At 48.2% G+C, this 24971-nt stretch overlaps 1 protein-coding gene across 1 annotated transcript; it reads left to right on the plus strand.

The window, feature by feature from the left end:
• The first annotated feature begins 9628 nt into the window (after positions 1 to 9628).
• On the plus strand, positions 9629 to 23653 carry LOC144689969 (tripartite motif-containing protein 16-like). Its single transcript, XM_078557500.1, has 7 exons — positions 9629 to 10230; positions 13564 to 13659; positions 14837 to 15070; positions 17755 to 17926; positions 20780 to 20875; positions 22654 to 23512; positions 23545 to 23653. The coding sequence occupies exons 1-6, from the start codon at positions 9643 to 9645 to the stop codon at positions 23184 to 23186; spliced, it is 1719 nt and encodes a 572-aa protein (XP_078413626.1). The 5' UTR covers positions 9629 to 9642; the 3' UTR covers positions 23187 to 23512; positions 23545 to 23653.
• Positions 23654 to 24971: the final 1318 nt, after the last annotated feature.

Genomic DNA, 24971 nt, shown 5'->3' on the forward strand with positions numbered 1-24971 from the left:
AGCGTTTTATACAGTTCCAGCATAACCTCCCTGCTCTTATATTCTATGCCTCGACTAATAAAGGCAAGTATCCCATATGCCTTCTTAACCACCTTATCTGCCTGTCCCACTACCTTAAGGGACTGGTGAACATGCACACCAAGGTCCCTCTGATCCTCGGTACTTCCCAGGGTCCAATCATTCATCATGTATTCCCGTGCCTTGTTTGTCCTGCCCAAGTGCATCAACTCACACTTATCCGGATTAAATTCCATTTGCCACTGATCAGCCCATCTGATGAGCTCATCTATATCTTCCTGTAATCTAAGGCTATCCTCCTCACTATTTATTACCCCACCAATTTTTGTGTTATCTGCGAACTTACTGATCAGCCCTCCTAGGTTCAAGTCTAAATCGTTTATATATAACACAAACAGCAAGGGACCCAACACCGATCCCCGTGGAACCCCACTGGACACAGGCATCCAGTCACAAAAACACCCCTCGACCATCACCCTTTGCTTCCTGCCACTCAGCCAATTCTGGATCCTTTGCCAAATTGCCTTGGATCCCATGGGTTCTAACCTTCATTATCAGTCTCCCATGTGGGATCTTATCAAAAGCCTTGCTGAAGTCCAAGTAGACCTCATCAAATGCATTGTCCTCATTTACACACCTGGTCACCTCTTTGCAAAATTCAATCAAATTGGTCAGACATAACCTCCCCTTAACAAAACCATGCTGACTGTCCTTGATTAATCCCTGCCTCTCCAAGCGTAGATTAATTCTGTCTCTCAGAATTGCTTCCAATAGTTTCCCCACCACTGAGGTTAGACTGACTGGCTTGTAGTTCCCTGGTTTATCCCTTCCTCCCTCCTTGAATAATGGTACCACATTGGCTGTCCTCCAGTCCTCTGGTACCACTCCTGTGGCCAGAGATTTATTGAAAATTATTGCCAGCGCCTCTGCTATCTCCTCCCTTGCCTCACTCAACAGCCTGGGATACATTTCATCTGGGCCTTGAGATTTATCTACTTTTAAGCCTGCCAGGCCACTTGGAACCTCCTCCCTTTCTATGCTAATTTCTTTAATTATATCATAATCCTTCTGCCTGATTTCCATACCCATGTCGTCCCTCTCACTTGTGAACACCAACACAAAGTATTCATTTAAGACCCTACCTACATCTTCCGGCTCCACACACAAATTACCACTATGGTCCTTATTGGGCCCTACTATTTCCCTAGTTATCCTCTTATTCTTAATGTACTTGTAAAATAACTTTGGATTTTCCTTTATTTTACCTGCCAATGTTTTCTCATGCCCCCTTTTTGCTCTCCTAATTTCATTTTTAAGTTCTCCCCGATACTTTCTATACTCCTCTAGGGCTTCCGCTGTTTTGAGCCCTCGGTATCTGCCATAAGCCTCCCTTTTTCAATTTATCCAATCCTTCAACATCCAGGGTTCCCTGGATTTGTTGGTCCCACCCTTTGTCTTTACTGGAATTTGTTGGCCCTGTACTCTCCCTATTTCCTTCTTGAATGAGCCCCACTGCTCTGAAGCAGATTTACATAAACGTAGCTGCTCCCAGTCCATTCTGGCCAAATCATATCTGATCTTATTAAAATCGGCCTTCCCCCAATTTAGAACTCTGATTTCTGGCCCATCCTTGTCCTTTTCCATCACAACCTTGAATATAATGGAGTTATGATCACTATCTGCAAAATGCTCCCCTACTGATACCTCTACCACTTGCCCAGCTTCATCCCCTAAAATTAAGTCCAGGACTGCCCCCTCTCTTGTAGGACCTTCTACGTACTGGCTTAAAAAGCTCTCCTGGAGCATTTTAAGAATTCTGCTCCCTCTAAACTTATCACACTATGACTAACCCAGTTAATGTTGGGGAAGTTGAAATCCCCCACCATTATTACCCTATTATTTTTACACTTCTCTGAAATTTGCCTACATATCTGCTCTTCTATTTCTCACTGACTGTTTGGGGGCCTATAGTACACTCCCAGCAATGTGATTGCTCCTTTTTTGTTTTTCAGTTCTACCCATATGGCTTCATTTGAGGAGCCTTCTAAGATGTCATCCCTCCTTACTGCTGTAATTGATTCCTTGATAAATATTGCAATACCCCCTCCTCTTTTACCTCCTTCCCTGTCTCGCCTGAAGACCCTATATCCTGGAATATTGAGCTACCAATCCTGCCCCTGTCTCAACCATGTCTCTGTGACAGCAATGACATCATACTTCCATGTGTTAATTTGTGCCCTCAACTCATCTGCCTTTTTTGTCAGACTCCTTGCATTAAAATAAATACCATCCAACCTTGCCAAACTCCCTTGTGCCTTGAGTGGTCTATAATTTCTATGCCTTCCAGACTCACTTGCTCTCTCTTCTAATTTTGGCTGTGCATCTCCCCCTACTGAACCTCATTTCAGGATCCCATCCCCCTGCCAAGTTAGTTTAAACCCTCCCCAACAGCATTAGCAAACCTCCCTGCAAGGATGTTGATCCCATTCCGATCCAGGTGCAACCCATCCACTTTGTACAGGTCTCATTGCCCCTAGAAACGGTCCCAACGTCCCAGAAATCTAAAGCCCTCCCTCCTGCACCATCTCTCCAGCCACACATTCATCTGGACTAACCGTCTATTTCTATACTCACTCGTTTGTGACACCAGAAGTAATCCAGAGATTACTACATTTGAGGTCCTGTTTTTTATCTATTTCCTAGCCCCCAAAATTCTGCTTGCAGGGCCTCATCCCTCTTTCTACCTATGTCATTGGTACCAATATGTATCACGTTCCCTGTCTGTTTGCCCTCCCCCTTTAGAATGCCCTGCAGCTGTTCAGTGACATCCTTGACCCTGGCATCAGGGAGGCAACATACCATCCTGGAGTCACGTCTACAGCCGCAGAAATACCTGTCTGTTCCCCTTATTATCGAGTCTCCTACCACTATTGCTCTTCCCCTCTTTTTCCTCCCCCACTGTGCAGCTGAGCCACTCACAGTGCCATGAGTGTGGCTGCACTCCCCAGAGGGACCCTCACTCTCACCCTTTTCCAACACAGAGAAACAGTCCTCAAGCGAGATGCACCCTGGCGATTTCCTAACTACCTGCCTGACACCTTCCTTCTGAATGATGGTCACCCATTCCCTCTCTGTCTGCACTTCCGTAAGCTGTGGGGTGACCACGTCTAAAAATGTGCTATCCACGAAACTCTCAGCCTCACGGATACACCTCAGTGCCTCCAGACGCCGCTCAAACTCTGAAACTAGGAGCTCAAGTGGATCCAAATCCCTGATGGAAACCTTGCCAAGGTCAAAGCTGACTTGATGTTTCTGCAGGAGTGTGCGATACCGCACCTCAGCTCCTACAGGCATTGGTCACGATGGTGGTCCCATAGGCCATCGATCTGGTCGGGAGGAAATGACTCTCGTTCCTCCGGCCTGGGTATTCTGCTGTGGGGAGGCAACTTCACCATCTCCGAGGTTAAGGAGGTGGTGGGCGGGCGCCTCCTCGTAGCAGACGTAATGTACAAGAACGCTCCACTCCGGTTAATTAACGTGTATGGCCCGTCACAAGGGGCCGAGCTGCTAGAGGTTTTTCAGCAGCTCCCACTGCTGCTGGTGACCTCCAGGCCGGTCATTCTGGGCGGTGACTTCAACTGCATCATCGATGCGGCTGGACGATCCGGCAGGGCCGGCAGCAGATTGGACGCTACGTCCAGATCCCTGATGGAAACAGTTAAGGATGCCAAGCTGCACGACGTCTTCAGCAACCCTGCAGACGGAGCGCAGCGTAGATACACCTAGTCGCGGCCAGACGGGTCCATCCGTTCCAGGATAGACTTCCTGTTTGTGTCCCGTGCGTTCGCAGTCAGATCCACCGACGTCAAGCCAGTGTTCTTCTCTGACCACTGCCTCCTACTGGCTGACTGTCACTTAGAGGAAGACCAGAGGGTGGGCAGGGGGACATGGAATCTGAACGTGCAACTGCTGACCCCGGAGAACATTGAGGAGCTCAAGAGGGATTACAAAGGTTGGAGAACCGTGAAACCCCTCTTTGAGACCCTGACACACTGGTGGGAAGCGATCAAGGGAAACATCAAAAGGTTTTTCATCCTCAAAGGCATCCAGAAAGCTAGAAAAGAACAGAGGGAAATGTCCCGACTCCAGAAAAACATGCAGAATCTGCTCCGGCTGCAGTCGATGGGGGTCGATGTCAAGGAGGAACTCCAAGAGGTGAAGAGCCAGCAAGCCTTGCTCTTTGCCTCGGAGGCCTCCAAGATCATCTTCCGTTCCAGAGTCCGCTCCGTGGAGCAGGATGAGACATGCTCACGTTTCTTCTTCCAAAAGGTACACAGAGAGAGCTCTGTGATCAGCAGCCTGAAGGAAGAAGACGGCTCAGTAAAGTCATCGCAGTCCGACATTTTGAGGATCAGTAAATCCTTTTATGCCGGATTGTATGACGTGAAGCCCACAGACAGCACAGCCTCCCAGTCCTTCCTGTCCTCTATCACAGAGGGGTCTTAGACGACAGTACATGGGAGAGTCTGGACAAACCGCTAACTCCTGACAAACTGACTAAGGCCCTTGAGTCCTTCGAGAAGAGTAAAACTCCCGGAAGCGACGGCTTGCCGGCGGAGTTTTATTCGGCTCTGTGGGACTTGATCGGCCCAGACCTGCTAGGAGTGTACGAGAGTATGCTCCTGGCCGGCAGCATGTCAGAATCCATGAGGAAAGGCATCATCACCCTCATCTACAAGCACAAGGGGGAAAGGGAGGAAATTAGAAATTGGTGACCCATGTCATTGTTGAATGTGGACTATAAAATTCTGTCCAAGGTCATTGTCAATCGAGTCAAGTCTGCCCTGGAGCCTGGTGATCCAGACCTGTGCTATACCCAGCAGGAAGATCTCTGACAGCCTCGCGCTGCTCAGGGATACGATTGCCTATGTGCAGGACAGGGGTGTGGACACCTGCCTCATCAGCCTGGATCAGGAGAAGGCCTTTGACAGAATATCACACACCTACATGGTGGATGTGCTCTCCAAAATGGGGTTTGGGGAGGGAATCTGCAACTGGATCCAACTGCTCTACACTAACATCAGTAGCGCAGTCTCAATCAATGGGTGGGAATCAGAAAGCTTTCCTATTAAATCTGGAGTCAGGCAGGGCTCTCTCTCCCCTGTCCTGTTTGTGTGTTGCATAGAACCCTTTGCTGAGTCCATCAGGAAGGATCCGGGCATGAGAGGAGTGACGATCCCAGGCAGTGGAGGCACTCAGGTCAAAGCCTCCCTGTACATGGACGATGTCGCTGTCTTCTGCTCGGATCCGCTGTCGGTGCCCAGACTGATCCACATCTGCGACCAGTTCGAACTGGCCTCGGGAGCCAAGGTAAATCGTGGGAAGAGCGAGGCCATGTTCTTTGGGAACTGGGCTGACCGATCCTTTGTCCCCTTCACTGTCAGGGCTGACAGCCTGAAGATGCTGGGGATATGGTTCGGAGGGACTGGGGCATGTGTTAGAAACTGGAAGGAGCGAGTGTCTATGGTGAAAAGGAAACTGGGCATGTGGGAGCGATGCTCCGTCTCCATTGCGGGTAAGAACCTGGTCATCAGGTGTGAGGCACTCTCGCTGTTGCTGTACGTGGTGCAGGTCTGGCCCATTCCAGACTCCTGCACGATGGCGATCACCCGAGCCATCTTTCGCTTTATCTGGAGGTCAAAAATGGATCGTGTCTTCAGGGACGCGATGTACAAGTCTCTAGATAACGGGGGAAAAACGTGCCCAACATCGCCCTCATACTGATGGCCACCTTTGTGTGCGGCTGCATCAAGCTGTGTGTAGACCCTCGGTACGCAAACACCAAGTGTCACTACGTGCTGAGGTTCTACTTGTCCCCGGTGTTGCGAAGGATGGGTCTGGCCACGCTGCCGCGGAACGCTCCAAGTAGTTGGACCGTGCCGTACCACCTGTCCCTGGTGGAAAAATTTATGCAGAAAAACACCTTTGACCACAAGTCCATCAGGCAGTGGTCAGCACGTAATGTCTTAGAGGCCCTGCGGGAAAAGGAGAGGGTGGATCCTGTGGGATGGTTCCCCCAGCAGACTGTCAAAGTCATTTGGCAGAATGCCTCATCGCCAGAACTTTCCAACAAGCACCAAGACGTAGCTTGGCTGGTGGTGAGAAAGGCCCTCCCCGTCAGATCCTTTCAACACGCCAGGAGTCTCACCCCCTCTGCACGTTGCCCTCGAGATGGCTGTGGTGGGGACGAGACCGTTGTTCACCTCCTTGTGGATTGTGCCTTTGCAAAGAAGGTCTGGAGAGAGATGCAGTGGTTTCTGTCGAGGTTCATCCCGAGCAGTTCTGTGACACAGGACTCTGTGCTCTATGGGCTGTTCCCAGGGACACACACCGAGACAAACATCAACTGCAGGAGGATCATCAACTCGGTGAAAGACGCTCTTTGGTCTGCCCGAAATTTGTTGGTCTTCCAGCACAAAGAGTTGTCCCCGACCGAGTGTTGCAGACTGGCACATTCCAAAGTCCAGGACTACGTGCTGAGGGACGCACTAAAGCTTGGGGCAGCCGCTGCAAAGGCGCAATGGGGAAGGGTCGCTGTTTAAGACCTTTCTGCCACAGTGCACCGAGGGACTGGGAACTGTATAGACCCCGTGGGCTGTACAGCTCACAATAAATATATGTAGTGAATACTAAATGTATCATAGTTGTATTGAAGCACCACAGAGTGCAACATGATGTGTGTCGATAACTCCAGTAATGACCATATTGGAATGACTGTAATATTCATTGTTTGTACTGAACCACCTCGTGATCCATGTGTAAAAGTTGAATCTGATTGCACTTTTAGTGATGGCCATTTTGAAATGTTTTTTTAATGTTCTTTCAGGTATTTTATGAACAAAGTATATTTCTCAAAAAAAAAAACAATTTTGGCTCTGGGTTTCCAAATGTGGACTGAAAGTGCCAGGATTGAAGATGACTGCAGACATTCACCATGCTGGGCAGCCCCTGCCCAGAGCTACCCGATCCATATGGGGATGGACAGCAGAATCGACACACACACAAACTCACACAGGAACATAATCACACAAACACAAATACACACGGACACAAATACACAATTTAAACTAAAGGGTACAATTTTAAAGGGGGTGCAGAAGCAGAGTATATATGTGTACAAATCATTGAAGGTGGCAGGACAAGTTGAGAGAGTGGTTAATGCAAAGAGTATAAAGAGTGCAAAAGCAAGAAAGTTATGTTAAATCTGTATAAAACACTGGTTCGGCCTCAGCAGGGGTATTGTGTCTAGTTCTGGTCAACGCACTTTAGGAAGGATGTGAAGGTATTGGAGAGAGTGCCGAAAACATTCAAGATGGGTCCAGGGATGAGGAACTTTTAGTTAAGTCTATAGATTGGAGAAGTTGGGACTGTTGCACTTGGAGAAGAGAAGGTTGAGAGAAAATTTGATAGAAGTATTTAAAATCATGAGGGCTCTGGACAGAGAAGACAGGGAGAAACTGGTCCCATTGGTGGAAGGATTAAGAATCAGAGGACACAGATTTAAAGGAATTGGCAAAAGAAGCAATGGCGATATGAGGAAACACTTTTTAAATCAGCGAGTGGTTAGAATCTGAAATGCACAGAGAGTGTGGTGGAGGCAGGTCCAACTGTGGTGTTCAAAACGGAATTGGATAATTAGCTGAAGAGAAAAGTTTTGCAATGTTATGGGAAAAGAGCAACGGAGTGAGGCCAGTTAAGTTGCTCTTACAGAGAGAGCTGGCACGGGTGCGACGAGCTGAATGGACTCCTTTCTGTAACGAAACCAAAAAATGCTGGAAAAACTCAGCAGGTCTGACAGCATCTGTGGTGGGAGAGACAGAGATAACATTTCCAGTCCATATGACTCTTCTACAGATCTAGAGAGGTAGCGATGTGGTGAAATGTGTAGTGATTAAGGGGGGGTGGAACGGGTGAAGCTGGATAGAAGGCCAGCGATAGGTGGAGGCAAAGGAGAAATTGTCAAAGAGTTGTTAATGGTGGTGGTACTGGCTAAAGGAGGTGCTAATGGTGACATTAAGAAAGCAAAATGTGATAATGGCCGGTCCAGGGTAAGCCCTCTGGAAAGTGTCAGATGGCCCTAGCGGGGATGGGGTGGGGGGAGGGGAAGGTGGTGGGAAGAAAGATCGAAAATAGGCTAAAAGCTGGGGATAAAACAATGAATGAAAATGGAAATAAATTTAAAAAATAATAGTAATGAAAATAAGTGGAAGAAAAAAAATGAATAAAAATTAAACAAATAAAAATGAATATGGGAAAAAAGGGGGATGAAAATGAAGGGAGTGGGCTGGAGGAGAGAGTTCATGATCTGAAATTGTTGAACTCAATATTCAGCCCGGAAGGCTGTAAAGTGCCTAGTCGGAAGATGAGGTGCTGTTCCTCCAGTTTGCGTTGGGCTTCACTGGAACAATGCAGCAGGCCAAGGACGGACATGTGGGCATGAGAGCAGGGTGGAGTGTTAAAATGGCAAGCGACAGGGAGGTCTGGGTCATGCTTGCGGACAGACTGAAGGTGTTCCACAAAGCGGTCACCCAGTCTGCGTTTGGTCTCTCCAATGTAGAGGAAACCGCATTGGGAGCAGTGAATGCAGTAGACTAAATTGAGGGAAGTGCAAGTGAAATGCTGCTTCACTTAGAAGGAGTGTTTGGGCCCTTGGACGGTGAGGAGAGGGGAAGTAAAGGGGCAGGTGTTGCACCTTCTGCGGTTGCATGGGAAGGTGCCGTGGGTGGGGGTTGAGGTGTAAGGGATGATGGAGGAGTGGACCAGTGTGTCCCGGAGGGAACGATCCCTGCGGAATGCCGCTGGAGGGGGGGGGGGTGGTGAAGGGAAGATGTGTTTGGTGGTGGCATCATGCTGGAGTTGGCGGAAATGGCGGAGGATGATCCTTTGAATGCGGAGGCTGGTGGGGTGATAAGTGAGGACAAGGTGGACCCTATCATGTTTCTGGGAAGGAGGAGAAGGCGTGAGGGCGGATGCGCGGGAGATGGGCCGGACACGGTTGAGGGCCCTGTCAACCACCATGGGTGGAAAACCTCGGTTAAGGAAGAAGGAAGACATGTCAGAGGAACTGTTTTTGAAGGTAGCGTCATCAGAACAGATGCGACGGAGGCGAAGGAACTGAGAGAATGGGATGGAGTCCTTACAGGAAGCGGGGTGTGAGGAGCTGTAGTCGAGGTAGCTGTGGGAGTCGGTAGGCTTGTAATGGATATTGGTGGACAGTCTAACGCCTGAAATAGAGACAGAGAGGTCACTCCTGCCTCCTTTCTTGTGTTGTGACCATTCAGTGATTTGGCGATTAGACTGAACAATGTTTGCAACAGGGATTGGTTGCTGCTTCCTGTTCTGTTCCCACTTTTAAAACGGGACGTTGGCAAGACACAGCCCAGCCCACCCACACACACTCACACACACACACACAGACTCAAAGGAAAACAAGACCGTGTCCATTGGGCTGATGTGCCGTGAGGCGGTCGCTGTTTCGTTCTGAATCGCATCATTTAAAGGGGCAGCGGCAAGTCAGTTTCACTTTCAATTTCTCAGAAAGCCAGCTTCACTGGCCGGGTGGAGATGGCCACTGTCACCGTGTCTGAGGACAGCCTGTCTTGTACCATCTGCCTGGATTTCTTCACGGCCCCGGCCACTCTGCCCTGCGGGCACAGTTTCTGCCAGGGCTGTATCAGCAAGAACTGGGACCACCAGCAGCAGCACAGCCCCGGGCTCTCCAGCTGCCCCAGCTGCCGGAGATGCTTCAACCCCCGCCCCTCCTTGGATAGGAACACGGTGCTGTGCCAGATCGTGGAGGGGTTCCTCCAGACGGCTCCCAGGAGGAGCTCCCAGCCCCTGGCCGGTCCCAGGGACGTGCCCTGCGACTCCTGCCCCCGGGACCACAAGCTGAAGGCGGTCAAGTCCTGCCTGGTGTGCCTGACCTCGTACTGCGAGGGCCACCTGCGGCCGCACCGGGAGAGCTCGGCATTCCGGGAGCACCGCCTGACCGAGCCGGTCAGCGACATGGCCCTCAGGAGGTGCCACAAGCACAGGAAGCCCCTGGAGTCCTTCTGCCGCACCGACAGGCGTTGCATGTGCTGGGTCTGCGCCCTCACTGAACACGGGGACCACGAAGTCATCACTGTGGACGAGGAGGCGGCTTGCAGACAGGTAACGGGAACCTGGGTTAGGCAGAGGGACCTGGATTTGGGATCAGAGAGGAGGTGGGTTAGGCAGAGGGACCTGGATTTGGGGTTAGAGAGGAGGTTGGGTTAGGCAGAGGGACCTGGATTTGGGGTTAGAGAGGAGGTTGGGTTAGGCAGAGGGACCTGGATTTGGGGTTAGAGGGGAGGTTGGGTTAGGCAGAGGGACCTGGATTTGGGGTTAGAGGGGAGGTTGGGTTAGGCAGAGGGACCTGGATTTGGGGTTGGAGAGGAGGTTGGGTTAGGGAGAGGGATCTGGATTTGGGGTTAGAGAGGAGGTTGGGTTAGGGAGAGGGACCTGGATTTGGGGTTAGAGGGGAGGTTGGGTTAGGCAGAGGGACCTGGATTTGGGGTTAGAGGGGAGGTTGGGTTAGGCAGAGGGACCTGGATTTGGGGTTAGAGAGGAGGTTGGGTTAGGCAGAGGGACCTGGATTTGGGGTTAGAGAGGAGGTTGGGTTAGGCAGAGGGACCTGGATTTGGGATCAGGGAGAAGAGGTTGGGTTCGGGACAAGGTCAATGAAAGGAAAATCCAAAATGGTAATGATTTGCCGAGAGAGTGCAATCTGGTTTGGGAGGTGATTAATCCGCCGATGTTGTAGTGATGGGGGAAGCTTTAAGAAACAATGTTCATTCATTCCAGATTTTCTAGTGCAGGCACTAGGACCCGGGGCAATGCTTGATAACTGCCAGTAAATGTTTACAGATGTCCAGATATAATCCACCTTTCCTGTTTATTTCAACTAACTATTGCAGATTTGTGACAAATTGTGAGTAAAAGCATTCTCTTTGGGGAATCGAATAATCAAGGTGTGCAGGAGCTGAACTATCTTCCGCTGATTGGATCGCAATTGTTTCCAGAATACAGAGCGATGCAAATTTGAAGCATCCAGAGACAAGGAGTACTTGATCACATGTACCAGTGTGGTACAGAGCCAGTGCAGCGCAGTGCCAGTGTGGTACAGTGCCAGTGCAGCACAGTGCCAGTGCAGCACAGTGCTGGTGAGGTGCAGTGCCAGTGTGGTACAGTGCCAGTGATGTACATCACCAACTTTCATCACCCCAGCATTGGTAGGCATCTGGTCCCTAACTCTGGAATACCCTCCTAAACACCTTGGCTTCTCCAGTCTCTTTCCTCCTTTAAGACATTCTGTAAATCCTACTTCTTTGACCAAGCTTTTAATCACCTGTCCCTAATATGTCCTGGTGTGGGTCGATGTCCATTTGTTTGGATAATGCTCCCGGTCAAACACCTTGTGACACTTTACTATGATGTGGAAGGTGACATTGTCAGAACAAATACAGCAGAGGCAGAGAAACTGGGGCCAAGCGATGGAAGCAGATTGTGAGAAAGTATCGTCGAGGCAGTTGTGGGAGTCAATGGGATCACAGAATCACAGTGCAGAAGAGGCCCTTCAGCCCACCGAGTCTGCACCGACACGCGAGAGACTCGATGGGCCGAAGGGCCTGCCTTCTGCACTGTGATTCTGTGATTCTGTGATCCCATTGACTCCCACAGCAGCCTCGACGACACTGAATATTTGCTGATGACCCGTCTCCAGAAGTGGGGACAGGGAAGTTAAGCAAAGGGAAGGAAGATGGAGATGGACCATGTGAAATTGAGAGAAGGGATGATGACATTTTCCAGTTCAGGAAGAGAGAAGGAAACTGCACCGATATAGTCATCAATATACCAAAGAAAAGTGAACGAGGGAATCTCAGTTGTACTGGAAGAAGACATGTTCCACAGTGCCCCATGACAAGGCAGACATAGCGAGGGGCCACACAGGTCCCCTTATATCGGGAGGAAGTGAGTGAAGTTGAAGGAGAGGTTGTTCAGAGTGAGAAGCAGTTCTGTCAGGGGGAGAAGGGGCAGGTGGATGGGGACCAGCTGCTCTCCGTTAGGAGAAGCCGAGAGCCCTCAGACTGTCCTGGATGGGGATGTGGAAGGATTGGAAATCTATTGTGAAGGGGAGATGGTAAATTGGAAACTTGTTAAAGTGACAAAAGGTATCGGAAGAATCCGGGAATAGGTGGAAAGAGGCTGGATAGTGGGAGAGCAAAAAAAAAACTAGAGCGGAATTAGAAAGAAATCAGGTTAGCAGAGCAAGAACAGGCGGCCGGGGAGGTCCTGTGTGTGGATCATGGGGTAGAAGATAAAATAAAGCTGTGAAGGTTTGAGGGATCCCAGGTTGGAGACTGTTGATAGAAGATCTCCAGAGGAGCTGAGGTTAATGATAACTCGATGTTCGGTGGGCGGGGAGTTAGGAGGTGGTGTCGAGGAGTTGGTATTCTGATCTCCAAACGACATTACTGGCACCCTTATCAGTATATTTAATCACAATGTTAAGGTTTGATTTGAGATTACGGAATAATGTAAAGTCAGAGAGAGAGAGATAGGGGAGTGGATATGTCATACCGGTCTGACCATGGAAATTTCAGGGGAGGATGAGAGGTCAGTGAGGGGTCAGGTGGAGTGGTGCCCCAGTCCTGTGGTGTACAGCCTTAGGGTCAGGCACACCGAGTTGAATCACTCTACCATTGGTTCTCTCCCTAAACCTCTCCCTCTTTCAAGGCTCTTTCTTGAAACCTACCTTTTTGACCAGCCATTTGTTCGCTGGTCCTGACGCCTCCTCAAGTGGCTCGACATGAAATTGTGTCCGATAACGGTACCGTGAAGTGCCTTTAAAAGGTGCTATATAAATGCAATGCTGTGAAGTGCTGATGTTGCATCTTTCACACGAGATGCTCAGCCGAATCCCTCAGGTGGGGGTAAAGTCTCGCACGGCAGGTGTTTCAGGCTCGGCTCATACCAGTGGCCAGTGTGAGGGAGATGGTAAAACATAAAACAGAATTACCTGGAAAAACTCAGCAGGTCTGGCAGCATCGGCGGAGAAGAAAAGAGTCGACGTTTCGAGTCCTCATGACCTTCAACAGAACTGAAGTATAGTTAGGAGAGAGGTGAAATATAAGCTGGTTTAAGGTGGGGGGGCGGGGGGAGAGAGAAGTTGAGGGTGTGGTGATTGTGGAGATAAGCAAGCAGTGATAGGAGCAGATAATCAAAAGATGTCACAGACAAAAGGATCAAAGAGGTGTTGAAGGTGGTGATATTATCTAAGAAAAGTGCTAATTAAGAATGGATGGCAGGACACTGGAGAGAGGGAGATGGTTTTGTGTCAGTGGGGGGTGGGTATGAGTGGGGGATTGTGTCAGGGAGTTGGGGGTGTTCTGTTGAGGGGGGTTGGTGTTGAAGATGATGGACGGACACTGCCTGAGTGATGTCCTGTTTTTGCTTTTGGCACAGAAGCTGATTACAGCCCGGAAGGTGCAATTACAGGAGCAGCTCCAGGCCACAGCCGATGCGATTGGAAAATGGAAAGAAAACATCGATTGCATCCAGGTGAGGGGTGGGAATCTGGGCAGGCGCCTCGTCTTGTAAAATCCATCAGTCTGATCCCAGGTCTGAGGGTAAACAGGCTACCGCCGCGAGAGGAGATAAAAATGATGGATATTTCACAGTGGCTGACCCAGGACCTTGACCCGTCCACAGTAACCCCCCCTCCCCACCCCACCCCGCCCCACCCCACCATCTCGCGGGTTTTACCCCCCCCACCCCCGCATTCCCAACTTCTCCTGAGTTGCCCTTCGGTGAATCATTCGACTCACCAGCTGAACTTGTCCCGTTGATCGAGCTGTTAAAGCCTCGCCTGATTGTCCGGCTGAGATTTAAAGCTCAGTGTGTGAGGGAACCGTCTCTGGGGGTGGGGGGAACATTGCCCTAAATCCTGATTCCCCAGTGGCTCAGACAGTGGCTGTGCAGAGTGTGGATGACATGGTGTTTTTGACCAGAAGCTGAGATAAATGAGACACTGACTGGCTGGGGGGGTAACTGACCCATCACTGGGGGTGGGGGGTGGGGCGGGACAGGTGATATTGAATAGGAGGTAACCGACAGGTCATTGGGAGGGAGTGATACTGATCTGAGGTGGAGGGGCGGGGGGGAGGTAATCGACTGCTCGCTGTAAGAGGGCGATACTGACTGGACGTTGGACGACAAGTTGTTGATTGAGGGATTGGGAGCGGCAGAGGAAACGGGAGAGTGACACTGAGAGAGTGACACAGATGTGGGAAGTGGGAGTGACACTGGAGTGGGGGCGGGGGTGGGGGTTGGAGGCCCTGAGTGAGTGCCATTGGGAGGGTTGGAAGGGGGATGACTGATTGTTGGAAGTGAGTGTCACTGGCTTGGGTGGGGATGGGTTGGGAAAGGAGAGTGACTTTGGGAAGGGGAGGGGGTAGGGGAGTGACTAGTTGCTGGAAGCAAGTGATACTGATTGGGGAGTTGGGGAGAAAGGGGCATTACACTGACTGCGAGGGGTGGGGTAGTGATCTATTGCTGGGAGCTATGTGGCTATGAGTCACTTTGGTCTAATGTGCCTCCCTGTGGGTCAATTCACTCTCCTTCCTCAGACTGGGGCTGAGCGCACTGTTGGCCATCCCATCACTGTAGCCCCACACGCCAGCGATCAAAGCTCACAGCCCGAGGGGTTAATCGAAAGTCCTATCCCTGTCTCCTGCAGGAATCTGCCCAAAGAGTGAAGGGCAACGTTGTAAGTAAGTTCAGCGAGTTACTGAGGGCAGTGGAGAAGGCACAGAGTGAAGCCATGGAGTTTCTAGAGAGGGAGGAGCTGGATGAGCTTAACCAGGCAGAGGCTGCCAAGAAAGAACTGGAACAGAAATGGACGCAGCTGAGACATGAGAAGGTGCGTCTGGAAGCTCTGTCCAAGACCAATGACAGCATCCACATCTCCCAGGTGAGAGGGGCAGGACATGAGGCAGGGTGGGGGGGGGCTGTGAATGGACTGTTTGAATATATTATGTGGGTGTGGCAGAGAGAGCCTGTGAGGGGTGGATCGCTGTTATTGACAGTGTGAGTTCCAAATTGAACTACAGATTCAGGAAGGACAACATTCAACTTGGATCTTGAAAATGAATGATTTCTCTTCAATGTTATTTTAACCCAGTTCCATGCACATTGTCTCAGACGCACACAGACACAATCCCCACAGCCAATACCTTCTATTTTGAAGAAACTCAAGCCATTAAATTTGGGAAGTTTCTTCCAGCCATTCTCCAAGCCCCTTCCCAAATTCCTGAGTGTGGTGTCATTTTGAGGGTTACTGGTGGGACATCAGAGTGACAGCTTGTTTATTCCATTGAGGGTGGGGTGGTGAGTGGTCTGGGCTGGACTAAATGCTAGAGCTGGCTTCAGGCTCCTTGCCATTTGGATTTGGGACTGTGGGATCTGCCTGGAAAATTCAGAATGCCCTGCGTCCAGAATGACTTCATGAGCGAGGGAGTTACATAGGAACTTAGGATTTAGGAACAGGTGTAGGCCATTCAGCCCTTCGAGCCTGTTCAACCATTCAATAAGATCGTGGCTGATCCAGTTGTGGTCTCAGCCCCACTTTCCTGTCTGCCCCCCCATGACCCTTGACTCCCTTGTCTATCAAAAATCTGTCTAACTCTGTCTTGAATAAATTCAATGGTCCACCCTTCCCCACTGCTCTGTGGGGAAGAGAATTCCACATACTAACGACCCTTTGAGAGAAAAATTTCCCCTAATCTCCATCTTAAACAATGAACCTTTTATTTTTAAACTGTGTCCCCTGGTCCTAGCCTCTCCCACAAGTATTCCAGATATGGTGTCACCAAGACCCTGTACAGCTGCAGTAAAACTTCCCTACTTCTATGAAAGCAAAATCTCTGAAGAAGGGTCATATGGACTCAAAATGTTAACTCTATTTCTCTCTCTACAGATGCTGCCAGACCTGCTGATTCTTTTCAGCATTTTCTTTTTTTATTCTCTACTTTTATATTCCATTTCCCATTGAATAAACACCAACATTCCACTTACCTTCCTGATCACTTGCTGTACCTGCGCACTAACTTTTGTGATTCATGTACCAGGACACCCAGATCCCTCTGCACCGCTGAGTTCTGCAATTGCTCACTATTTAAATAGTATACTGCTTTGCTATTCTTCCTGCCAAATTGGACACCTTCACATTTTCCCACTTTATACTCCATCTGCCAAATTTTTGCCCACTCACTTAACCTGCCTGTATTGCTTTGCCAATTCTCTACCTTCGCCTGACAACTTACTTTCCTACCTACCTTGGTGTCATCGGCAAATTTAGCTACCCTATATTGGGTCCCTTCATTTAATTTATTGATATAGATTGTAAATAGTTGAGACCCCAGCACTGATCCCTGTGGCACTCCACTAGTTACTGCTTGCCAAACCTGACAAAGACCCATTTATCCCCACTCTCTGCTTCCTGTTAACTAACAAATCCTTTATCCATGCTGATATGTCACCCCCAACATCATGTAATCTTATCTTGTGTAGTAAATTTGATGTGGCACCTTATCAAATGACTTCTGGAAATCCAAATACCCCACATCTACAGATTCGCCTTGATTCACATTGAATGTTACTTCCTCAAAAAACTGTAATAAATTTGTTAAACACGATTTCCCTTTCACAAACCCATGTTCACTCTACCTGATCATGTTATGATTTTCTAAGTATCCTGCTATAACCTCCTAAATAATGGATTCTAGCAATTTCCGTATGACAGATGTTAAGCTAACTGGCCTGTAGTTTCCTGCTTTTTGTCTCCCTCCTTTCTTGAATAAAAGTGTGTTACATTTGCCATTTTCTAACTGCTGGAACCCTTCCAGAATCAAACCAATTTTGGAAGATTATATGGGTTAAGAATGACCCACATTCGTTGTGTCAGAATTTCTTATTACTGTTAAAAGTGGGTGAAAATTCTTCCTGTATGCCTCCCACTGTGCTGAAATGACCCCATCCCCAAACCCCAATATTTTAGGGTGGCCAGCTTTGGGAGTTCAGACTGAGTGTAGGTGTTAAAAGGGAGATGGCAGCATTTGAAGAAACCAAACACAGCAGCAGAACATTCTTCCGAGACAGGAAACGACTGGTTAGAATGCTCTTAGATAAAAGTGGTGGTGAGGTTTATGATCAGATAACTGAGCAAATGAATAATTTCTAGAGTATTTCACTGAAGGTAATAACTCAAAAAAACGATGTCTTTCACCAGCCAATGAAATACTTTCAAATTGTTGTAATGTCAGTGTAGCATTCCCTCAGTACCACACTGTAACGTCAGTTTCAAATTTCCCAAGTGCTGGAAGGGGTTGGGGGGGGTGAACTCCTAACCTTCTGATTCAGCGGTAAATGTGCTATCACTGAACCACAGTTGACGTCTGCACTAACCTGTTGTTTGGGTCATTTCAGCAGCTTGTGGTCACACAGAGGAACCTATTGCTCAGCAAGTCCTTTGCACGCACTCTGGTTATTTGTAATTTATTCGGTTGGAAACCTCTGCAGCAAATAGCTCCAGACATTTAGCACAGATTACTGAATCGAGCTACATTTTAACATTTCTGAACTGCCCGTCATTCTCAGGAATCCCTGACTTTTAATGAGATCACAGAGAATCCTACCTCACCGTCTTCAACAATTGGTCTGGAAACAAAACTTGGCAAAGTCGAGCGAGCTATTGCAAGGCTGTCGACTCTTATTAAAGAGCATTTCCAATCTGCGTGGATGAAGAATCTGGAGAACACGGTTTTTACAGGTCAGTCACCTGGCGCATTCCATCCCGATCTAAAACAGGGCATATTGTCCAAACTGCCATTGGCTGACATAATCCTTGTAGGAACAATAATCAGACCTTGTGGAGTCGGTGGGAATACAGACTCTTGCACCTTAGCTGCTGAGACCCCTTTCCATTAACTGGTACCTTGTAGGATGGAGTCTGATTGCCAGGGCCCTGTTTGAGGCCCTGTGTCAATTCAGAATCCTGGTAAAAAGGGCATCTCACTGTCAGAAGAGGAATCCGGTCGTCAGGACTCTTCAGCTTCTCTGTCATCCCCTCTCCCCAATCAATAGGAAAAGGGACCAAAATAAACACTGATTCCCCTCAAAACCTTCCCACTCTTCAGTCTTGAGTGTAGGGACAGAGAAACGCTGGCTCTCTGTTCACCCACAGAAACTGGTCAATTAGCAAACTCACGACCCAAGATCAGATTGTCCCACTGTATTACAGAAGCTGCTGGAAAACACCTTGGGGCAAATGCCTGTTATGTGGAGAGATTAATTTAATATCTGCAAGTTTTATTAACTGAGTTTTGCAAGGGACTGTGGGTGGTTTAATCAGTTATAACCCCAGCCTTTACCTCCTGAACCTGGAACGAGTCCAACTCAACAAATGGAATGAATGAAAACCTGCTCTCCACTGCCTGTCGGAGATCAAAGTAAAATCAATCTGAATGATCGCAATCTGCTTTATACCAGAGCAAACATTGCTTATGATCCTGTACTGATTGTCACTCAGGAAGTCTCATTGAGAGAAGCCATTATGATGGAAACTCACCTGACTGATGTAGATTATGCACTTGGAAGAGTGTAAAGTGGACTTTACACCATTTCTAACCCCGGGCTGTACCTGTTCTGGGAGTGTTTGATGTGGACTGTGTAGAGGGAGATTTACTCTGCATCTAACTCTGTGCTGTATCTGCCTTAGGAGTGTTTGTTGGGGACAGTGTAGAGGGAGCTTTACTCTGTATCTAAGCCCGTGTTGTGCCTGTCCTGGGAGTGTGATGGGGACAGTGTAGAGGGAGCTTTACTCTGTATCTAACCCCGTGCTGTACCTGTCCTGGGAGTGTTTGATGGGGACAGTGTAGAGGGAGCTTTACTCTGTATCTAAGCCCGTGCTGTACCTGTCCTGGGAGTGTTTGATGGGGACAGTGTAGAGGGAGCTTTGCTCTGTATCTAACCCCGTGCTGTACCTTTTGTTGGGAACTCGAGATAGTTTAAGTAAGTTATATTTGTAATTGTGTGTGTTAGGAATGAGTTTTAGCTTTAACTTAAAAGTTTACTTTTTATTTCTGTAGTTATGCATTCAGAAAGGGAGATCCTGAGTTTTAGTTTCCCTTTAAAAGATGCCTGCATTTTCATGAGATGTACAACTCTTGAAGGGTAACTAAAACAAACACAGGGTAGAAAAAACTGTGCTGTTGCCTAGCAACAGGGGTCCAGAGAGAGAGAGAGGCCCCATATAGACTCAAAGAAACTGAGAGCAGTTTGAGTTCATTTCGTCATTCTGCTCTGGGGTGAAGGGAACAGTTTAAGTCTTTCGCTTGTTGACACATTAGCAGACTGCTGAGCAGAATAAGTCTAAGAATCTTAGATGAGTTGCTCTAAAGCAAAAGTAATAGTGAATGTCAAGTGAGTTCTGGATCTCAAGGGAGATACCAAGTTGTCAGCAGTCTACTAGGAGAGGAAACTGCAGGAAGCACATCTTAAAGGAGAAGGAGACAGGCCCAAGAAATCCTTTAAGTTAAGTCAGAGGACAATCTGGAAAAGGTCCTGTTCAGTGAAGTTAAGAGTAAGGAGCAGAGAAAGGTTCCAAACTTAAAGGCCATAAGCTGTAGGATACAAATTTAAAGGAAAATAGACTTGCAAGGAGCCAGATGATCCAAGGAGACAGCCAAAGTTCTATAGGTCTTTACTATGGGCATGTGAAGAAGTGGTATTTTCTTGACATAGTTGAGCACTTAAGAGAGAGTGCATGGGAGGCAAAGCTTGAATGGACGCGGCAATCCAGGCAGGAGGAACGTCGGAATGAGAGTTTGAGACCTTGGAGGTGGACAGTTGTGGAAGGCATCCAAGAGAAAGCGTTGCTGAGGAGAAGATTCCAAAGCAGGTTCTTGGAGAGTGGAGATTGGAAACCCTTGTGTGATAGATGGAGTTCAGTGAGACTGGTTGGCTCACGGTGAGACAAGCGTCTGGGGGGAGTTGTGGAGAGATCCATAGCATCTCTTTGGGGTAGCATCTGTCACTTAGTTTCAGAGTGTGGTGTGTGTCACTACAGGTCGCCCATTGGTTTACGTGGACTGTGTACTTACTGTGAACATGAGAATATAAGATAGCTTTTGTAACTTGTGTTATCCTTATGAATCTATATATATCTGTAAAGGTATAGTTGTAGCTGAAAGAGAATTATAACATAGTTCATCGTTTCTTGTTTATTAAATGTTTTATTCTTCTGTTAAAAGTTCATCAGCTGACTCCTGTGACTCTGCTCAATAGCTGCTCTCTACATTTCTAAACAAAAAGTAAAAGTTAGGTTTTATTAAGCCAAATTCCTCCCTGGGATCAGACTTGTCCAGTAGTAACATCAGCTGGAGTCATAACACTGTCCTGGAAGCTCTGATACTAACACAAATTGGGATGGTATGCTATGTTTTTTTAAAAAAAGCAACGCTAACATCCACCCTGAGTTGCAAAACCTGACACATGCACCTCAATTTCTGAAGGTTTTTATGGTGCCTAGGCTGTTGATTATTACAGAGTTGGTTAAAATTCCCCAATTTTATTTGTGTCCCATTTCCTGAAATTTTTCAATGATCTTTTGATACGTTCCCAGATGATGAAGAGAGAAGTTCAAAGCCCCCACTCGGTGCAGCTCCCCAGGAACAACCACTACGCCCTGAAACAAGGTACAGGGAAGACCTGCTGCAACGTGAGTAACATTCAGCCACTTCCGTGTTGGTACAACTATGGGGGAAGGGAGGGAAGGGGCAGAAAGTAAGGAGGGGAGAGAGGGTGGAGGTCGAGGGGGTTGAGAGGGGCCAGGGAGGTGAGATGGAGAGTTGCTTGGATGGTAAGAGATGGGAAGGGAAGGAGTGTGGAGAGAAAGGAGGCGGTTGGGTGTGTGGGGTGAGTGAAGGGAGAGGAGGGAGTTGGAGAGCAGGCACTGGGAGAGGGGTGAGAAATGGAGATGAGAGGAACAGGGTGAAATGTATGATCAGTGGCCCCATGGAGTCTGCTGGGACCTTGGAGATACATCCATGTGAAACAAATGCTTGGAGTTAAATATAAGGGATCAAGGAATCACTTGATTCTATTGGAAATAAAACCAGAAAATGCTGGAAATACTCAGCAGGTCTGGCAGCATCTGTGGAGAGAGAAACAGAGTTAACGTTTCAGATCAATGGCCTTTTGTTTCAATCAGAAACATTAACTCTGTTTCTCTCTCCACAGATGCTGCCAGACCTGCTGAGTATTTCCAGCATTTTCTGGTTTTATTTCAGATTTCCAGAAACTGCAGTATTTTATTTTTGTATTGCTGATGTTGGAGCTTATTTAACCCTGATTTTAACTATGTCCACATGGGAACAGGGTAGGTGTGGGGAGAGGGACAGCGTTACAATAGTGCAAGCCATGTAATAACTGCTGTATTCGGGTACACTGCAAGCTCTGCCATTTTAACTGGTGGGCGGAGGGAGGTTGGGAGGGGTGGATGGGGTGATGTTGAGGCCATCCCAGGCAGACAGGGGAAAGGGGCCTCAAACAGAATTAAAGATTGGGGTCTACTGACACTGTTTGGATCTCAGCCCCATTTTAACATTAAAATGTACAAATCAAGCTCCATTGCCTTTGCTGACAGTGAGGCTAGAAGGAGCCCGGGTAAGATTGATTCCTTTTTAGCCAAGAGGAGCAGGAGTGCTTTCCCCGTCCTAATGAGGTCACTTTGAACCTCCACCACCCCAGACTTTGCCCCCTTTGGCCCCAACACCTCCCACCATCCCTACCTTGTCCTGAAAATCCCTGTTATCTTCCTGATATCGAGTTGGTGAAGGGTGAAACTGGAACCAATCTTTACTTGGTATAGATTTATTTACTGAGTGATACATTACAGGTATTATACCTCCCATCCACCTCTTATAGTCAACCATAGCTGAGACAATTAACAGACCCCTCCTCCCCTGCAATCCTTACCTAGCTCGCTGGAGTATGTCCTTGAGCAGAAAGATAAACCTGCATTTCTATAGCACCTTTCACATCCGTTCAACATCTGAAAGCACTTTACAGGCAATGAAATACTTCTTGAAGTGTAGTCATTGCCGTAGGAAAATGTGGCAGCCAATTTGCACAAAGCAAGATCCCACCAACAACAGTCTGATAATGACCAGATAAACAGCTTTAATGTTGTTGGTTCAGAACTCCCTAAACTCTTGAATTCCCTCTTGAAACCTCTCCACTTCTCTAACTCTTTATTCTCCTTTAAGATGTCCCTTAAAACCTCCCCCTTTGACCGAGCGTTTATCTAGCTAGTATTTTCCTACATGGCCCGGCGTCCTGTTTTGTTTGATAATTGCTCTTGTAAAGCACTTTGTGATGTTTTGCTACATTAAAGGTGCTATACAAATGCAAGCCTTTGTTGTTGGCATGCAAGCCCGATACTTGTTGCCTTTGCCTCATGCACTCAGCAGCCCTGACCTGTTGTCTCTCCCGCAGATTGCTGTCAGGTAACGTTGGACCCCAGCACGGTCCAAAGGCAGCTGTGCCTGAGCGATGGAAACCAGCAAGTGACTAACATTTACCCGAGGTCTGAGGACTATGAGGAGTGCTCTGCAAGGTTTGACCTGTGCACCCAGGTGCTGTGTCGGGAGAGTTTGAACGCTGGCCAGTTTTACTGGGAGGTGGAGCTGAACGACGGCGACGCTATGATTGGGATCACTCACAAGCGGATCAGGAGGAAAGGAGCAGAAAATTGCTGTATCCTTGGACGGAACGATTTCTCCTGGTGCATTGAATTCTGGTACAATAACGTGTCAGCCTGGCATAATAACCAGGAAACTAGGCTGCAAGTGGGGAGGTTCGAGAGGATTGGTTTGTGTCTGAACTGCCCAGCTGGCACCCTGTCCTTTTATGGTGTTTCCGACCAGATCTCCCTCATACACCAGTTCCAAGCTGCCTTCACCGAACCCATGTACCCAGCCTTTTGGATTTACTGTGACACGACTCTCAGCATTTGCCAGCTCACATAATTCCTCAGGCCATTTCGAAGCACATTAAAACACAGAAACTGCTTTTTGGAACGTAATCCCTGTTGTATTGTAGAAAACACAGCCACCAATTTGCGCACAGCAATCTCCCATGTGATAATGACCAGATAATATGTTTTTGTGATGGTTGATTGAGGGATAAGTATTGGCCTGGGCACCGGGGAGATCTCCCCTGCTCGTCTTCAAAATAGTGGCCATGGGATCTTTGATGTCCCCACTGAAAGAGCAGACTGTTCCTCAGTTTACAGTCTTATGTGAAAGGCAGCACCTCAAACAGTGCAGCACTCACTCAGTACTGCACTCACTCAGTACTGCACTCACTCAGTACTGCACTTAGGAGTGTCAGCTGGGATTATCTGGTCAGTTGGGAGTAGGTCTTGAGCTACTGCTGAGCTGAATATCCAGTGCAATGAATTGGAGCTATACCTCCGGAATAAATGGGGGTGACTCAGTGGGAAATTGTCGATCATAGAACTCAGACCATTGGTTGGTGAGAGAGGTGCTAACAGGGGGGCGCTGTGTAGTCAGAACAAGCCCAGGTTTCTCTCACCTGTCAGATGGATTCAATATCATCAGGCGGTCCTGGTGCAGTGTTGACTCTCTGTGGAGTTGTGATGTTAAACAAGCCTTGATTGTTCAGGAAGGGATGGCCTGGTAGCTACCACTTTATATCTGGAGTTGCAAGGCAGCTCACGTCAGCCCTGAAACAGTCTCTCTGGCACGCTTGGTATAGCCCCTGGTGCCCAGGCAGCAGAGGTATGGAATTCTTATCCCTGCTCTGGTTCTATGCCGGAGCCAGTTTTCCCAGAGTCGACATGGGGCCGCAAGCAACTGGTGCTAAATCGCAGAGTCACAATTCCTTCAACTTCAGAGCTTCTGATTAAATAGAAAGATTTACCCAAGGAACGGGAACCAGTTACAATATCCACCAACAAGGCAGCCAGCTCAGGAGGCTGAGCGCTCAGTAACCAGTGGGACCACGGGAACATTCGGTGGGTCTTTCAGATCTGATGGGCTGATATTTAGGAGAAATTAGGAAGACACAGATTGAGAGTACCAGGGATTTTACCCTCGATTAGACTTCTGGGATCGATCCAGGCTGCCTGTTGGTATTTATTAGGGAAGTCAGGGAGCATATCGATTATTATCAATATCTATTGTGGACATGTCCACTATTAATATCAATATATATCGGACCATACCCAATACCAACATCAGTATGTACTGTGGGTGGGCTGTATCCTCCAAAAGCCCCAGCTTTTCCTCCATTGGCATTCTGTCCCTCTCCATTACCAACTGGAAGAGTGGCCCAGCCAATTAGAACTCCTTTTTGTCTTTGGGGTAATGTTGGTAAATTTTACCTTTACCCCAAAGTAACCTCAGCTTACCTGACTTGCTGCACTGCTGGACAGTCCTGGCTGTTCGGTGAGATCCTTTCTGAGAGGGAGGATGAGCATTTGGCCCACATACAGGTGCCCTTGTATCGCAAGAGGGTAGAGCGCAGGAGGGACTAGCCAAGTACATGGTTTACAGAGGCCCAGGTACAGATTCCCACAGCTGTCTGTGGCGAGGGACTGAGGATCCCAGGGAGGCGTTGCATGTGTTGTGATGTTGCATGTAGCTTAAAATACTGATTTACATGCTGCTGAATATGTAAATTGTTTGGTAGGCATCATCACAGGAAGTGATACAAGTTAACGTGTGATGTAGTAATTGGAGCCATATTGATCAACAGCTAACACATGTATGAAGCCCTCATCGAATCCT

This window comes from Cetorhinus maximus, chromosome 14, assembly GCF_964194155.1.
Source record: "Cetorhinus maximus chromosome 14, sCetMax3.hap1.1, whole genome shotgun sequence".
In the NCBI taxonomy this organism is placed as follows: Eukaryota; Metazoa; Chordata; class Chondrichthyes; order Lamniformes; family Cetorhinidae; genus Cetorhinus; species Cetorhinus maximus.